Genomic DNA, 17,576 nt, shown 5'->3' on the forward strand with positions numbered 1-17,576 from the left:
TTTGCTGTTTTTAACTTTTAAATACTGTTTTGCTTCTTTTAGGTTTTGCCGACTAGTTAGCTAATTTCAGTATTTAGCTACTGTTGTAATCATTTTTTTTTAATTTTAGCTACTGTTTTTCAAGTTTTAGCTTTTGGATACAGTTTTGCAAATTGTAACTTTTAGCTCCTATTTTGCTTCTTTTGTTGTGTTTGTTTTTATATTTCATAGTTCAGTTTCAGGTTCTTATGCAAAGTCATTCAGCATTCACACTGGATTTTCATGTATAATGCTTAAAAAATTACTGAATTCTGAATCATTGTCTCTATTGAATACAGTTTAGTTGCAGTTGCTTTTTTCCCTACAGTGTGTCTAGTTATATTTTTTCAAGACAAGTCATCCCAGTAAAGAACCACGTCTTTGCATTTTGTCTAACTGAAATTTACTTTTTATTTACTTTTATTAGCTTCTGGGATCTGACATTTAAGCTACAAATTCAGTCTTTCCGGTTTTAATTTAATCAGCAGAGTCTGCTAAGATGTACTTGCACTTTCTCAGCCCTTTCCTTATCACTTGTAATTTATTGCAGCAGAAATCAAACCAGACTCTCAAGGTGGATCCAGCACTTGTCTTCTGTGTGTTTACCCAGGCAAAGACCTCATCACAGAACGTTCTGACATTCTCAGGGCCTGGAATGAAGAAAAAAAAAAGGTAAAGAAGTGATAAAGACAGTTTCAAGACAGCTATCTACGCTGGCTGAACACAGCCAGACTTGTGACAGTGTTTCTATGGTTTCAGACAATTCAGGGTTCAAAACAAGGCAAAGGAGACAATACAAAAAGAAATCATCTGGGTGACCTTCCATTCCTTGCTTACTTCAGCTATTAGGCTCTGTAATCGCAGGGTCACAGAGTATAAGAAGGCAAAGGCAGAGTCTGAGTCTGTGCGGCCTTCATTTCTCTGTTAGCACAATAATTCATGAATCACTGAACAGATTTTAATGAAACTTTCGATGTATGTCGACAATTGATTAACTGTTGAAGTCAGTCCAACTTAACATGGCCGCTACAGCTAGTCCGACTTAGTCTTCATAAAAATTACTATACCTCAGTGATTTTTACAGTTATGGAGTTAAAATGTATTATGGTAGTAGCTGACAGCCATTCACAATACATACTCCAATCACTCATAGATTGTGTAACATATAATGTTATTTTCAAGGTTTGACCAAGAGCTATAACTAACATCATCTCTAAACATAAGATGATCTTAGCCAAAAATCTTGGCAAGAAAGGAATTGGGTGATATGCATTCTTTCAAAGAATACTGGGCCTTTAAGTATACATTTCTCCATCTGAGTGTCAGCTACTACCACAAATTTGAAAAAGATTATTTTAAGAAACCTTTGACTCAAGGATTTGACACATTTTCATATGATTATAAAAAATGACATTTGGTGATGGTTTTCTTAGATCCTGGATTACATAAATTAGGGCTTTCCTGTGAGAAATCGTGTCAACAAAAAGTGCATCTGAGTTCAGGACAAGTGTAGCAACAAGACCTGCACAGCAATGGAAACGTCTTCAGTCAGTTTGTATTATCAGTTAAATGTTTACTGAAAGAAAAGTGAGAAACTGTTAAAAAAAACTGGACTCATTCAGGTTATTTACAGCTTATTTAAAGTTTAATATTATAATCTCAGATTTACAAACACAAAACTCAATTACCCACTTGTTGTTCTCTGTGTTTTAGAGCTGTAGTTCATCACTGACTGTCTTCTTACTACTGTCAGACTGCTCTCGTGTACCCTACACGATTCATTTCTTTATTGTCCAAGGGTTTTAATGAAACTTTTAAAGAGTAACCATTGGATATGGTAAGTAACTTTTGGAGTCAATCCATATCAAGATGGCTATCACAACTAATCAACCTTAACTTGTCAACTTTACAGATATTGAGGTAAATTTAATGTGATGGTAGCTGAGTTAATCACAACACAAACTGTGTGCTAACAGATATCACCTGATCTTTCAATATCACTTTATTCTCACTTTATTTTCAAATTTGACCGGAGGGACTCTGACTTTCTCTTTCCATCGCCATCTTAGAATAAAACTAATGATGTAATGAAAAGTAGTAGGCAATTTTTTTATTTTTATCCCTGTGATTTTGTCAGGATTCCTTTCTTCCTGCTGTTTTCCTCAACTAGCCATTTTCCTTTTTAGGAAGAAATTGAGTAGGCGAGCTGTTGGGCGGTTCTGCCTCTGTCATCACTCAAGTCAGCCGTGAGCAGTGTGAACCCTGTGTCAATATTGCTTGAATATATGACAGAACGATCCAACTACCAAAATAAGGGTTCATCTGAAGCTGAAAAGCTCCACTCTGCCATAAGCTCTCGCTGAATAATAATTCGCTTCCATGAATCGCTCCTTCAAAGGTACTTTTGGTGGCTCTTCAAGAATCAGGACGTAAAGGAGCACATGTCTGCCTGCCCTACATGTGCTCAGAGTAAGAGCGGCGGAAAATGCTCCTCGGCAGGTTTGCTTCAACCATTATCAGTCGGGATTTGGGTATTCTGTGTTATTTTCTGGTGCTTTATTTGTTTGTTTGTTTGTTTTAATGTGATTCTTGTGTTAAGTAAGGTCCTTGTGTTTTCTTGTTAATAATTATTCTTGTACTTGCACTTTATATTGCCTTGTTGCTGAAAAGTGCTATTTAAATAAATTTGACTTGACTTGTATAGTTTTTCTACCTGTGCTGCCTGTGTTTTATATTATTATGTTGTCTTGTTCTATGTGTTCCCTGTGCCACTGTTCACCTGCCCTCAGCTCAGTAGTTTTCCGGTCAGCCTGCCACACCCACCTCACCTGTTCCCCATCATCTCCCTGCTGTAGCTCATCTTCCACTCACCCACAGTTCTTTTTATTAAGTCTCTGGTCCTTTCCTCTCCGCTGGTTCATTGTTTTCTGTTTTGTTAGCTGTTGGTTTCTGCGCCAGTCTGGTTATGTTCCTTGAGTCTCCTCACGATCCCAAGTGTTTTTATTTCTTTTGCTTTGCTGCTACGTCAGCTTTTTGTTTTTGTTACAATAAACCAGTTTAAGTCTGTGCTCTGGGTTCATTTCCTTCGCTCCTGATATTATCCTGTCCGACTCGCCCATGGTCCCATATTTCCTTGGACTTCGTCACCAGTTTGCCTCTTTCAGATGGTAACACCTTTGTTCTCACCACTGTTAATTGGTTCTGTAAAGCCGTTCACTATATTCTTATACCTATTTATTTTTCTTATACTTAGTTTTGAGTGATTTTGTAACACCTGCCTAGAAATTACAGATGGAAAAATGACCTGTTGCGACCCTCTGGCTCATTCACCGCAGTGTTTACCAATCTACATGTGTGTTAAACACTTCATGAACAGAACTTTGTTCAGATGAATTAAATTCACAGGGATAATAGATTTTTCTGAGTAATATTTTCTTGAATATTTTTTTATTACTACTTTTTTCGTTCATTTCACCACAAGAGGCATTCACCCAAGCAGTCAAAGTGTTTTTGCATTCGGTTGATAAGCGCAGATGTAAGGCGTTAACAGCCCTTTTCTGCTTGACCTAATCCATTAATAAGAAATGACACCTGCTTTTAGTCGCAAACCTTTCCTGATGCCTTGGACAGGTTTATAGGCTGTTATTTGCTGTACTGAGTGGAAAATGTTATTAGGTCCATTTAAATCTGATTTTTATTCAAAGTCTGAAAAACAAAATCCATTTGCATGACTCTAAAAAACTGTCAATTACCAGTTATACATATTCATAGTTTTCAGGATCCTTGCAGGTTGTTTGATGTGTTTTTCAAAGTTTAGGTTTTTTTTAATTTTTTTCTGTGAATTTAAGCTGCCTCAGTTTTTGGATGTATTTCAAACAAACAGTCAAAGGCTTTTGAAGATCAGATCATTGTCACTTAGCTTGACATTTAATTGTTGATTTCATTAGTCTAATGTTTCCTGTTTTGGTATAGGGCAGAGGATTATATGCCACAGAAATTGAGGCTAGAATTGTAAACGTATGACTAATAACAGCAACAAAAAAGGGTGGGGGGAGAAAAAGTTTGCAAGGCACTCAGTTTTGCAGAGCCTTTTGCAGTTAAACTTTTCCACATTTTGTCAACCACATACTTCAAAGTATTTTGCTGGGACTTTATGTGACAGACCGACACAAAGTAGCACATAATTGTGAAGTGGAAAGAAAAAATGATGCATGGTTTACAAAGGTTTTTAGAAAAAATGAAGAGAAAAAAAATCTGAAAAGTGTGGTGTTCATCTGTATTCAGGTCCTTTACTCTGATACTTTATAGAACCACCTTTTGTGGATGTCTCTACCAGCTTTGTACATCTAGAGACTGAACTCTTTGCAAAGCAGCTCCATCTCAGTCAGACTGGCTGGAGAAGAGTGAACAGCAATTTTCAACTCTTGTCACAGATTCTCAGTCAGATTCTGGCCTGGACTTTGAATTGGCTCTTTTAACACATGAATATGCTCTGATCTAAATCGTTCCATTGTAGCTCTGGTTGGATGTTTCGGGTCGTTGTCTTGCTGGAAGGTGAACTTCTGCACCAGTCTCAAGTCTTCTACAGCCTCTAATAGGTTTTCTTCCTGGATTGTCTTGTATTTAGCTCCATCCATCTTTCCATAACTGTTCAGATTCTCTTTTATGGTGAGAATGGTGTGTTTAGGGTGATGTACAGTGTTAGGTTTACATCACACATAGTGTTTTCCATTTGGAACAAGTTTAGTTGTAGTTGATTTGAGCAAAGCAACTTCTTCTACATGTTTTCTGTGTCTCCTACATGAGTTGTATCAAACTATAAACAGGACTTTTATGACTTTCTTTCAACAGTGGTTTTCTTCTCACCACTCTTCCATAAAGGTCAGATTTGTGGAGTGTTGATTAATAGTTATCCTGTGGACAAATTCTTCTCCTGAGCTGTGGATCTCTGCAGCTCCTCCAGAGTTAACATGGGGCTTCTTGGATGCTTCTCAGGTTACTGCTCTCCTTGCTCGGCACTGTCAGTTTAGGTTGACAGCCATGTTTGGGTGGGTTTAAAGAGGGTCTGTAGTCTTTTCATTTTCAAATGAAACAGTGGCTCTCTGAGATGTTCAAAGCTTGAAAGATTTTTTTATAACCTAACACTGTTTTAAAACTTCTCAACAACTTTATCCCTGACCCGTCTGGTGTGTTCCTTGATCTTCATGATGCTGTTTGATCCCTAATATTATGTAATGAACCTCTGAGGCTCACAGAACAGCTGAATTTATACTGAGATTAAATTGCAAGCAGGTGGACTCTAGTTAGTCATTAGGTGACTTCTGAAGGCAGCAGGTTGAGCTGGATTTTAGTTCAGGGGATCAGAGTAAATGCCTCTGAACAAATGCATACTTCACTTTTCAGATTTTTATTTGTGAAAAAAACAAAGGAAAAGAATGTATCAGTTTCAAAAATGTGTTTTATTGATCTGTCAGCCAAGGTCCCAGTAAACTACTTGTCATTAGACAACATGTGGAAAAATTCAAGTGGTATGAAGACTTTTTCAGGCAATGAATGTAAAGTTGTAAACAAATCCAAAAGGTTTTTTTCCCCCATTATTTTAATGGACTTTTTAAAATCAGAATTTATTTATTTATTTTATTTTATTTGTAATTTTAAATTGACAATTGTGTTAAAGCTGTTTTTGGCACTGGCTCATTAAGGCTTAAACAGGTAGCCATATTAGACCACATTTTTCAGCTAAAATGAACCGACATTAAAACAATGTTGAAATTGGTTATGCAAAATGCAGATCTAGACATTTTGTCCATTTAAAAAAAATGTGAAAAGATGTATCATTATTAATATGCATTGCAAACACTATGCATTGTGAATGACTCAGTGAGGAATGCTGGCAGTGTGATTCCTTGCATTGTGTGAGCTGTGGACTAGAAATTGGTTTGACAAAAACAAAAGTCAAGTTTTAAGCAGAACTCAGGACAATACCATGACCTAGCTTTTAGAAACATTTGTTATTGTTTTATAATCTTATCTAATTTTCAAAAAAGTTCTAAAATATCTGTTTGACACATGATGGTGCCTACCAACGTCTGCACACACTCACACAACTTGATGGCAGACACACAGACATACACCACTGTAATACTAATTATTTTAGGAAATAATTAGTTAACTTTTTTGCTCTATGAATTGAGTTTCTGTTGCATTGAATCTGGCAAATCAATGAAAATAATTGCTGTCATGTGCTGTTTTGTGTTTCTCTTGTTAGCCTGTTTTACCTTGTGGTCCCTTCATGAGAAGACTTCTAATCAACTATATATATATCTATATATATATAGATATATATATAGATATATATCTATATATATGAATAAATACAGGCAGACACAGGGAGCTTGATAAAATAAAATCTAGAGGAGGAGAAGTCAGGACAGGACAGAACATAACATGACCTACTGGAAATGAGTGCAGGGGAACCAAATATATGATGATATATGATATGACTGGACTGAGTGAAACAGGGAGCAGGTGAAGATGGGGGAGGCAGGACTGAGGAACAGAAACTGACTGGGGAAAATTACTGAGATTGGCAAGAAAACAAATGTGGAGCAAACCAAACAGGATCAACATTACAATAAAACAAAAGAGTCACAAAATAAAGAAAAATGGTTGCAAACAAAAGTAAAATCCTGACACTAAAAGCACAAAACACTATCAAACAATAACCAAAAACCTCCCGACCCTGATCGTTAAATGCCTAGCATTTTTTGAAGGAATGTACATATGTCTCCCATTGCCTGTGATGTTAGAGTTTTAGACTAAGATTATTGTATGTTGAGAAATGGCGGAGTTGTAGCCTTTTTGGTTGAACTTTAAAAATAATCGTATAAGTGCAATCTCATGCGACATTGCAAGATGTCTCACTTAGAACATGTGCTGTGAAAGACTCTCACCTACTACCACATCAAATCTTAGCTCAAACTAAACTCGGTCTGTTAAACTGACTGAGTTATCCTTTTTGTGTCGATTAGTAATGGGGGCCATCTTAACACACAGGCAAAAATATTATCATTTTTAATAAACATAAGAAAGAAGGTGTTATACTAAGAAGGTATTAAACTAGAAAAACACTGAAATGATGAGCCCAGGCACAATCTATGCTAACGAGATGAAAATTAGTACTGCCAATTTCTAAGTAGCTACTTGTAGCAATGCACTTAGTTACTGCCAGAATAACAGCAGACCATCAGTATCACAGTAAAAAACCTAAAATCATTGATTAAGTCCAATGTTTTGCCATTAATTGTTATGATTATCAGACCCAGCATTTTAGAGAACATGGCATTACATTTTATTGGTGAGTATTATGCCATATCGGTTCGTAAATCATTAAAAACGTGACCTTTTCAGTTTTTGTATGTCACAAATTAGTTCACAAATCAAAAGATATTTGGGATAAGGTTATAGATTACACCCCATTGTAACCCTTTAGGTAAATTTATACCTTCAAGAAACATGAATAATTATAGTTTCAGCACTTTTTTTAAATTCCAGAATCAAGTAGCACAGGATTGTAGTGTACTGACAAGTATGCACAGAAAACACACTCAAAGCTGTTATTAGTGTCATTACACTTGCCCTTTATTGCACAATTCAGTGCTGCAGATACAGTTGTGTAATTTGGTTCATCTGCGGATCATAAGATGGTAAAAACAAGTTTGCAGCCAGCATCTAGACTATATATCTATTTTATACTGCCTGCAGTCCCTACACTGATCACAGTTACCACAGCTCCAAAGGGGCTAGTAAATTAACCTGTTAATCAATTTTTATATTGTCAGTTATTGTCAAAATTCCCCAAACTGATAGAAATACACTCAGAAATGTCATTGGTTATCTTTTATGACTTTATTTTCTCCTTCTTTTTTTAGATAAGAAAAAAGTTTGGATCACTGTTAACTTGCAAGACAGAAAAAACATCAACATTTGAAAATCAGTGTAAAAATTTTAATAAATTGTAGCTAATATTTTATTGTAAATATAGTGTAGTGTAATATTTTCCTATATCGCCCACCCCAAGTTTACAGCCTCTCTTAAGTTACTAGTCGAAGTGAAATGAACTACACACTGGAAGAGGAGCTCTGGTTAGTTTAAGCAGACATGTAAATACCTAATTACTTAAAGTACAGTTATGAACTGTCTGATTAGAATGATTATAGAAACTTTGTAATTTTAGAAGGTAGTTGTAGTTCATCTGATCAAAATTTTGCTCCTGATAATGCCTGACCATGCTTGGAGACTTATTACTGAATACTCTTTTCTGTTTTCACATTATACATAATATGTTTTTATTCAAGGCTATTTATTTTTGTTTTTGGACTTATAACACAGAATACAGCACGTACAAGGCGTTCAATTTGCGTAGCTTTGACAAGTAAACAGAAAAGAGTGATACACGCAGCTCCTTACAAGATGGCTGCCATAAATCTCGCCTAGCCCGGTTAGTGGCCAGTCCAATGTTTCTGTAGTTATTCGTAAACTTGTCCGGCTGTACGTCGTGCACACAGACCACGTCGCGCTTTCTTCTGCAGCCAATCACCACCACCCCCTCTAAATGACGTCACCTTACTTCCCAGTCCAGGAAGCTGGAAGTTTCTTGTTAAAGTTACGACCCATTTTTTTTCCTTCTAGCCCAGTTCAAACCAACAGTTATCCGTTAGCAACCCAACGGGAGCGAAAAGAAAACAGTTTTTTTTTTCTGTCTGTTTCCAAAGGAGCCTTCTTCGTGAGAAAACTTCCTGCGAGTCGGTAAACGGAACACAGGAGGGGGCATAACCGAACTTAGTCGAGGAGTCGCCAGATCAGTTTACTGAAGATGTTAGCCTCAAACCTTCCGGCTAATTATTGTAACGAGGTCCATCATGATGACCCGGCACATAAAGTGAGTACTGATGCGACACAGTTCGACCCACCGAGTTTGTTTTGAATGGTTTCTTGGGTATAAACACGAATGTGAAAGTAACTCGTGAATGCACTCGGGTCAAACAGGTCGCTTGGCTGCTAGCTGCAGGACACTATCTGAACTACAGATCTAGTCCAAAAAAATACCTGACACCCTCAGGTATCCTCACTTGTGAGTTCATACTTCAGGCAACACGTTCAGTGCCGTCGGTATAGTTCCAAATGACAGGTAACTTAAAAAAAACTTTTTAAAGTCCTGTTTACTCTGTGTTTGATGGTATCGGTCAGTCTGTGTTTATCTCTGGCTATCAACTGTTATTGTTGAAGACATGCTGGCGTAACAGATCTAACCTGAAAAACGTGCAAAAGAGTAGACATGTATTCTGAAATCCATTTAGCCACCCCGTAGCTCAAGTTCCTGCTTTATTGGCTCTCTCTCACACTGTCAGGACTTTCTCATGGATTTGAGGCAATTGTCAGTGTTATTACCAGGGTAGGATACTGGCACTTAGCTGCTATTTCCACTCCATTTTGATTTTCAGTGTCTGCGTTTGATTGGATCTAATAGACCCCTTTGACAGCAGGCATTATGACTTGTCACGGAATAATAAGCAACGTGAAGTTAATAATGTGAAATGAACCCTTTTCATTTAATGCCATTGTAGGCTAGCATTGCTCAGACTCGGTCCTGGGGACCCCCTGTCATAATTATTCCAGACGTTTCCTTGCTTCAACACGTGTTATTCAAATGAGTGGTCAGCTTGTCAGCTTGACATTAAGGTCTGCAGCAGCCAGAATATGACTCATTCATTTTAATCAGATGTGTTTGTGCCCAGAATACATCTAAAACATTCATGGCAGTGGCTCCCCAGGGCCAGAGCTGTGAAAGACTCCAGTAAGCAGTGACAGTGGAGCAGCAGGAACTCCTCTACATTATTAATACATGTGTGCTTTTGCTGCTACGGTATGTCAGAGTTTGCACAATGAGAAAGTTCTGTTCTTGATTATTCACTTCCATTGATGCAAAAGCACTGTATGCTCCTCTGGGGGGGGGCAAAGAAAAAAAAAATCTAAATCTGGCAAGTGAAAATGACATCAACACTGTTGTTTTTGAAATCATACGAGTTAGAGAGGTGGTGATTAACACAACAAGGTTTGAGATATCCTGACAAGGATGTGACTAATCTGGTTGACTGAATTTCTAAATATTTTCAAAGTGCAGTTCCCAACCCCTCGGCTGCTCACACTTCAAAGACTACTAAGGACGTTCAACAGGCATTTCATTAATTATTCAAAAATCAGTACTATTAAAAGTCAACTTTGACTTTGTAATTAACTTAATGAGTGTTCAGGCCTTTACAGTATGCACGGACACAGACAAATCTGTTGGTGCCCTTCTACGATAATTAAAAAAACAACAAAAAAAACAACTTCAGAAATGCCCTACAACTGACGTGACTGGAGTCAAAAAAGCTCCAGTTTTGTCTCATCAGTCCAAGAAACTTTGAGGCTTGTCAACATGTTTTTTTGTAAATTACAGTCTCTGTTCTGTTTTTTTTTTTTCTGTCATTATTGGAGCCCTTTTTGCTCTTCTTTCATGGAGCCCAATTATGATTCAAAATGCGATGGCTAGTTTAATCAGAAATTGACGTACCTTGACCTTGGAGATCAGCTTAAATGGTTTTGGATGATTTTCTTGGCTCGTTTTAGACCTTCTGCACTATCATGGGGTTGCATTTTCTGATGCGTCCACATCCTGAGAGGTTGGCTGCAGTCCCACAAACCTTATATTTTTTAATAATATTGGAAACTGTGATCAGAGGAACATGAGCTGCTTGGAGATGGATTTGTAGCCTTTACCTTAAACATGATACCTATAGTCTTCTTTCTGAGCTCCTCAGGCAGCTCTCTCCTTTTCTGTTTTTGCTCCATGTTCAGTGTGGAGAACACAATGATACCAAACTATCCAGTGGCTGTTTGTTCCCTTTGAATTGGCTGAACGGCTGATGAAAAGCGTAAAGGCACCTAAGATACTAAGGCCAAACACTTCATTTGAAACATGACTACATTGCAACAATTAATCGTCTCTTTAAGAGAACCAACAAATCTCTTCAAACTATTTTAGCATATTATTGTAAAATAAAATAAAACAACAAATCATTTCTTTTCACATTTTTCTTCACTTTAACACATACTAATGCATGCAGATATATATTAGACACCTGCTTTTAACTGAATCTCTTTTTACAAGAAATGAAGAGTTGTTTCAATGAGCTGTAAGCGTACCAACAAGCTATGTCTGTAGATTATTCACTATATATCAGTATTTAAAAAAAAAAAAAAAAATCTGACTGTCATTCATAGAAACCTGTTCTGACCTGTCAGATTACTATTTTATTTCACAATAAAACCATTTCAGTGCGTTCTCCTTGTGTTTGTGAGGAGCACAGTGAGCTGCAGGATTGCTGGCAGTTTCTTCTTGTTGCTGGGAACTTGGTGACTTTGTCAGCATACCTTTTGAAACATTTTGGACAAACTGTGACTTCAACTTGGTGGAAATTATGGAATTGGTGAATGTTCATTCAGGTCTTTTATTTTACTTTTTAAGGAAAATAAAGTAGAAGTAAAACACAGAAATAGGGGTGTGAGATATAGCAAAATGACTAACAGTTTTATCTTGATTATTTTGCGGTGGATCGGCGGTCAGTGCCACGATCTTGTAATCCTGAGGCTGCAGGTTTGAGCCCAGGTTGCTGCAGGAAGGGCATCCGGCGCAAAACAATTGCCAAATCATTTGTGCGAGTTTGCGCACTGAGGCGACCCCTGAAGATGGGAGCAGCTGAAAGAACTAACCTACTAGTTTTATCTTGATTATTTATTAATTTTTTTTTTACATTAATTTTTCATTTGTTTATGCAGTTTTGCCAACTTTGGCAAATAGTGATTTTTACTGAGGCTAATAAAACTCATTCATCTGCTCAAAAACACAGAACTACAACGAATAGAATGTGCTCTAAAGACAGTTCTGTGATCTCTCTGCTTTGGCCTTTATGATTTAATATGATCATATTTCCCAACCCTACATAACATTGACAAACTATTTAATTTAACATGTAAACTCTGGATTTGTTAAGCTTATCTAAAAAAAATAAAGTTTTTCATTTTTAGCCTTTTTTAACAAAGTGGTTTATCACAATTAATAGTTAGTGCTTTTGTCAAATCTACATAGTGACCCATGTGATCATAATTGTCTTTCTTCCCCTGTGTAAGCTCTACTTGTAGAGCTAGGTGAACTTTAACAAACATGTCAAAGGTCCACGTCTTTTCCCCATCATGTATTAGTTTGCACGATGGCTAAGTGGTTAGCACTGTTGCCTCACAGCAAGAAGGTCCTGGGTTCAAGCCCCGGGTTGGACCTTGAGTCTGTCTGTGTGGACTTTGCATGTTCTTCTCGTGTTTGCGTGGATTTTCTCTGGGTACTCCAGTTTCCTCCTGCCGTCCAAAAACGTGCATGTTAGGCTGCCTTCAGGCCTCTCTTGAAAAAGAGATGGGATTTGCCTGGTTAACTAGAAATGAAATAAATCTTTGGAAAAGATAGATGCCACACTTTCTCGTTTTTACCTATGTTTCTTAGTTTTAATGCCAATCAGATCGTACTTTTACGTAAGTGTCATTTGGATTCTTCACAACTGCTTTTGCTGCCATTATTATACTTAAATACTAGCATGAAAAAGGACAGAGAAAGTTTATTAAAAGCAGAAAAAAAGTATCTAAGGGCTGCTTTAGATCAATTTAACTTTATGTATTGTGTGTAATATTTGATTTCCACTTATTTCCACGTTTCACAGATGAAATCGTTCTTGTAAAGATTGTCTTTCTCCAGAAGACTGATTCATTAAGATGAGCAGTCTGATCCTTTTTTTTCTTTTTGTGAAAGCCATGGATTAGACAAACTTCAGATCGTTTCTTTGCATTCTTTTTGATTCTTTTTTTTTGCTGCAATTCATTTACTTTTTTGATTAAAAAAAATAAGTTCTTTAGTTGCTTTTTGCTCTGTACTGTCATTGCTTTTTTGGTAGCAGATTAAAGGAAATTACAATTTTCCTTCTTCCTTTTAACTATTCATCCATAAGACTGCTCTTCCTGCATGGCTGCTCTCTCACCATGTGATTGAGAAAGAGAAAAATGTTCCTTGAAAAGTACAGATTTTGCTTCCTGCTCAGCTGTATTTTAGATCTGTTTTTAAAAGTGTATTTGTATTTTCAAGTTAATTGTTGAATCAAATTAACATTCACAATTTTCTTAGTCTATTATTAGCAACTCTGAATTGGGAAAAAAAAATCTTAGAAATGTTAGCAAATTTAATAAAACGGCAACAAAAACACTAAAATGTCTAATTTTCAGAGCTTTAAACAGGCGCTTCGTGAAAGGTTTCTGTGAAAATGATTACATGTTCAGAGCTCCTTTGAAAAATTGTGGGAGGTCTAAGCACCCAGATATGGGAATTTTCAAGCCATCTTTTGCCAGATTTGATGGAAATCTGAACTGCCTTGTTTTGCAGATCTGTCAGCAGTTGATCAGATTGGCTTTTTTGGCTTTTCTCACTATCATACAGAACATGTTAAAACTAAATGGGTCTAAATCAGGTTTAGACCCATTTTAAATCTGGTTTAAAAATAGTATCGTCCTTCCAGCAAGCAGTAAAGAATATCACGAACATGTGTCTTTTATTCTGTAGTGGACAGGAATGTTGAAATTCTAGAAATCCGGTCACCATGAACTGTAGGAACGCTCCAGTTGCTCAACATGTTACCAGAAATGGACGATTTTCATCTTGACCTGTGAAACCAGTTATCAGCCAGTCAAGCAGTAACAAAAATCCAATGTTTTGTTTTGGTGGTCAGTGAATGCACCACAGTGAAGCACCTACTCTTGCTAGCACAGGACATCCTCAAGATTCAAGGTGTTTTCTGTGTTCGTTGTCTAAGTTGTTGAAGTGTACACACTTGTGTTTATACTAGTTTTTAGGTCAGCTGAAACACAACGTTAAACTCACAAGTCTACAGTTTTACACTGTTGGCAGATACGGGATGTCTTTTGAATACTGTACACTCACCGGCCACTTTATCAGGTTCAACTGTTCAGTTGCTTGTTAACACAAATGGGTAATCAGCCGATCACATGGCAGTAACTCCATTCATTTAGACATCTAGACATGGTGAAGACGACTTACTGGCGGTCAAACTGAGAATCAGAATGGGTAAGAAAAAGGATTTAAGTGACTTTGAACGTTGCGTAGCTGTTGGTGCCAGACAAGCTGGTCTGAGTGTTTCAGAAACTGCTGATCTGCTGGGATTTTCACACAAGAGGCTGATATAATGTTGTACTTTAAAGGGTTTGAGTGAAGGATTGCAGTAAAAAGACATGTTTGTATTGTGACTTCTTTTTTATTTATTACTTATTTGCCTTGATAAAAAAATGACACCTTTTGGGTGACAGTGATCCAGAAGAAAAAGTTGTAGTGTTTTTGAAACATGAAATGGTTTTGTTTTCATTTATATCCCTTCTTTCTGCATTTCCAAAAATAAACATTTTATAAAAGTTTTTGCTTTAGTCAGTTAATTTTAGATAGATATAATACCTTTTTCTGAAAGTTTTTGTCTCCGGTCAGAGAAATAACTGAGGCAGACGTCACATGAATGTAACACATTATTGCAGGTTACTTGCAAGAAGTTTCATCACTGGTGTGAGTTTTTGCCTCTGTGTGTGTTTGTTACCACGCATCAACTCATCAGAACCCACTTCTACTTTTGGCGTCTGAAGCCAAGTCCTCATACGTATGTTTAAATGTCAGTTTTGGGTTAGGGTTAAGGTTAGACTGGTAATGGTGAGGTTTAGGGTAAGAGTCAAGCTACAGAAGTGAATGGAAGTAAATACACCATCCTAGAAATAGAAACCTATATGATTATAAGCAAGAAACTGGTAATAATTTTCTAGTTTTCTAACCAAAGAAAGTGTGGCAATTTAATTCTAAAACAGCAGAAAAGTGCTTTTAAGTTTGCATTTGTACATAAAGAAGCTACGCAGTTTAGTTAAGTTGACGGGGGAATCCTAATCTGATAATCCCATGACACTGAAGGCATGTAGTAAATTAGAAGTTGGTGAGACTTGGCATTTTTAAATGCAAGAACAAGGTTAAAAAAAGGTTTAGCTCAGTGCAGTGTGCCCTTTAATCTCCCAGGCAGCGTAAACAGTGTTGTCCTGACATTTTAGTTCTTCAGAGCAAAACCAATTAAAAACTTCCAATTTGACCTAGTGTAACAGCCAACAATACAAGTTTTTGGCACTGTGTCTGTAACAGGCTCCTTTCTGCATATAGTTAGTTTATCTGTTTGCTATTGACACACCCTTCTTCCCAGACTGCACTCAAACACTGGGGAAAAAAAAGTTTGATGCAGCACACAATAAGTGTCATGACAGTATTCTGTTAAAGACAGCTATGACTCAGTTGACTTCTTCGTCTTATTATTATTATTATTATTTTAAACCTTATTTAGTAATTGTTGACTTTTTTCAATAGGTGGACACATACTTGGAAAAGCTCAAGTTGTCAGATGAGGCTGTGATGGACTTGTCAGTGAGATTCCGGCGGGAGATGGACAAAGGCTTATGCAGAGACACCAACCCCACAGCTACTGTCAAGATGCTGCCCACATTTGTGCGCTCCACTCCCGATGGAACTGGTAACGCCTCTTTCTATGAAAATCTTTACATCACTTCACACGACACATGCCCAGTCTTTAAGTATTTACACAAAAAGCTTAACATCTTCAGTCTCAAACAAAGCACTCTAGTAATGCCTCTGATTATGCATTCTTTATAAGTGCACCACAGACTTTATGCACTTTTAATGCTGTATAGATTTGTGATTTTTCTCAACTTTTTGTTGCATATAGAAAAAAATGCCAAAGATAAAGGTTTGACAGCCATAAGGTGTACTTTTGCGCAAAGAAAGTGATTAATGAAGAGCTATATGGAGAAAATAATCTTTATATACATTATACTTACTTAATCAATTTACATTTTATTTATACCAGCTAAAGAATAGATCGAGTTGGGCAGACACATTGCACAAAAAGTTAATTTGATAAAAGCAACTTTTCATTGTTTTATTTTACTTTTTTAATTTCATCAGATACAATAAAATCAACTATAGATAACATCAGCTAATAACTGCACTGTTTTGTATACAGAAAACCACAATCAACAGCAACGATTAGCAGATATGGATTGCACTTTTTCATTTCACATTTGGAGGTGTCAAAAATGCACCGGTTCTGAGAACGATAAAATCCTAACATGTTTTCCAAGAATAGAAGTCTAGCCAGTTAAACCACCGTGCACGTCTGATGTCGCTTCTGTTTCTCCTTTTTTTTCCAAAGAACAAGGGGAGTTCCTGGCGTTGGACCTCGGTGGGACCTTCTTCAGGATACTCCTGGTGAAAGTTAAGGGTAACGGCGAGCAAAAAGTGGAAATGGCAGACCAGATTTATGACATACCTGAGCTTGTGATGAGAGGCACCGGCACTGAGGTAATCTCTCTCATCTTGCCAAGAAGAACCTTTATGACACCACTGTCCTGTTATGTAGTATTTATTTTAGGTGTTGGACCCTGTTTAGGATTTTAAAAAATGAATACAAAACCAGGAAGTCAAGTAGTGGTTGGTGCTTTTAATTTAGTTTCTATTTGCAACAGTAACAGTACTAACAGGGCTGTCTTCTCCTCCAGTGACTCGTAACTTTACTCATGCCCTGCAGGCAGTCAGTCACTCGGCTCCTCGCCTCACTACCGGCTGAACTCATGAAGCTGACATTCACAACACTGAACTTGTGCTGTCACCAGCATCAACCTAAGTTAATGTTTTTGTTGTTTTAGTCTTTATCTGGGCTCTACAATACAACGATTTAGTGGCCTTTAGCAGCAATTTTTAAAGACAAAACTTTAATCACACCAAAAACCAGCTGTTTAGTTCCCCTTTTTAAGATTTATTCTTATTGCGTTTGTACAGTATGTTGAAAGACCAAGAGGAAGTGAAAATGTCTTCCTGCAAGTTGCATTAATTGGATGCAATTGAGGATTCTTGCAACTTGCACCACAGGGCTGAACTACCGAGCAAGATGATTTCACTACATCATAAACAGCGGTTTTAGGATCACAAAGGAGCCAGCACAGTTACATCTCCATGGTAACAGAGGCTGAGCTCATAACCTGCTCCGGAGCAGTTCAGCCTCTGGGTCTTACTGTGGCGAGGTGGACTCGTCAGTCTTGCCTTCAGGATCCTATACACTAAATGAACATTATAACCCAGCAGCGACAACTCTCTGTATACCTGCTGCTCCAGGCAGAAAAACAAAACCAAACAAAAAAGTACGTCTAACTGTTAGTATATACAGGTGCTGGTCATAAAATTAGAATATCATGAAAAAGTAGATTGATTTCAGTAATTCCATTTAAAAAGTGAAACTTGTATATTATATTCATACATTACATACAAACTCATATATTTCAAATGTTTATTTCGTTTAATTTTGATGATT

General features: G+C 37.1%; 1 protein-coding gene across 1 annotated transcript in view; it reads left to right on the forward strand.

The window, feature by feature from the left end:
• The first annotated feature begins 8,642 nt into the window (after positions 1-8,642).
• hk2 (hexokinase 2) overlaps positions 8,643-17,576 on the forward strand; it is a 50,487-nt gene continuing 41,553 nt past the window's right edge. Inside the window, exons 1-3 of the mRNA XM_017414699.3 lie at positions 8,643-8,959; positions 15,560-15,722; positions 16,422-16,570. Of these exons, the coding sequence (XP_017270188.1) occupies positions 8,894-8,959; positions 15,560-15,722; positions 16,422-16,570 (378 nt within the window). The 5' untranslated portion in view covers positions 8,643-8,893. The remainder of the gene's footprint in view (positions 8,960-15,559; positions 15,723-16,421; positions 16,571-17,576) is intronic.

Source organism: Kryptolebias marmoratus, linkage group LG1 (assembly GCF_001649575.2).
Source record: "Kryptolebias marmoratus isolate JLee-2015 linkage group LG1, ASM164957v2, whole genome shotgun sequence".
NCBI classification, from domain to species: Eukaryota; Metazoa; Chordata; class Actinopteri; order Cyprinodontiformes; family Rivulidae; genus Kryptolebias; species Kryptolebias marmoratus.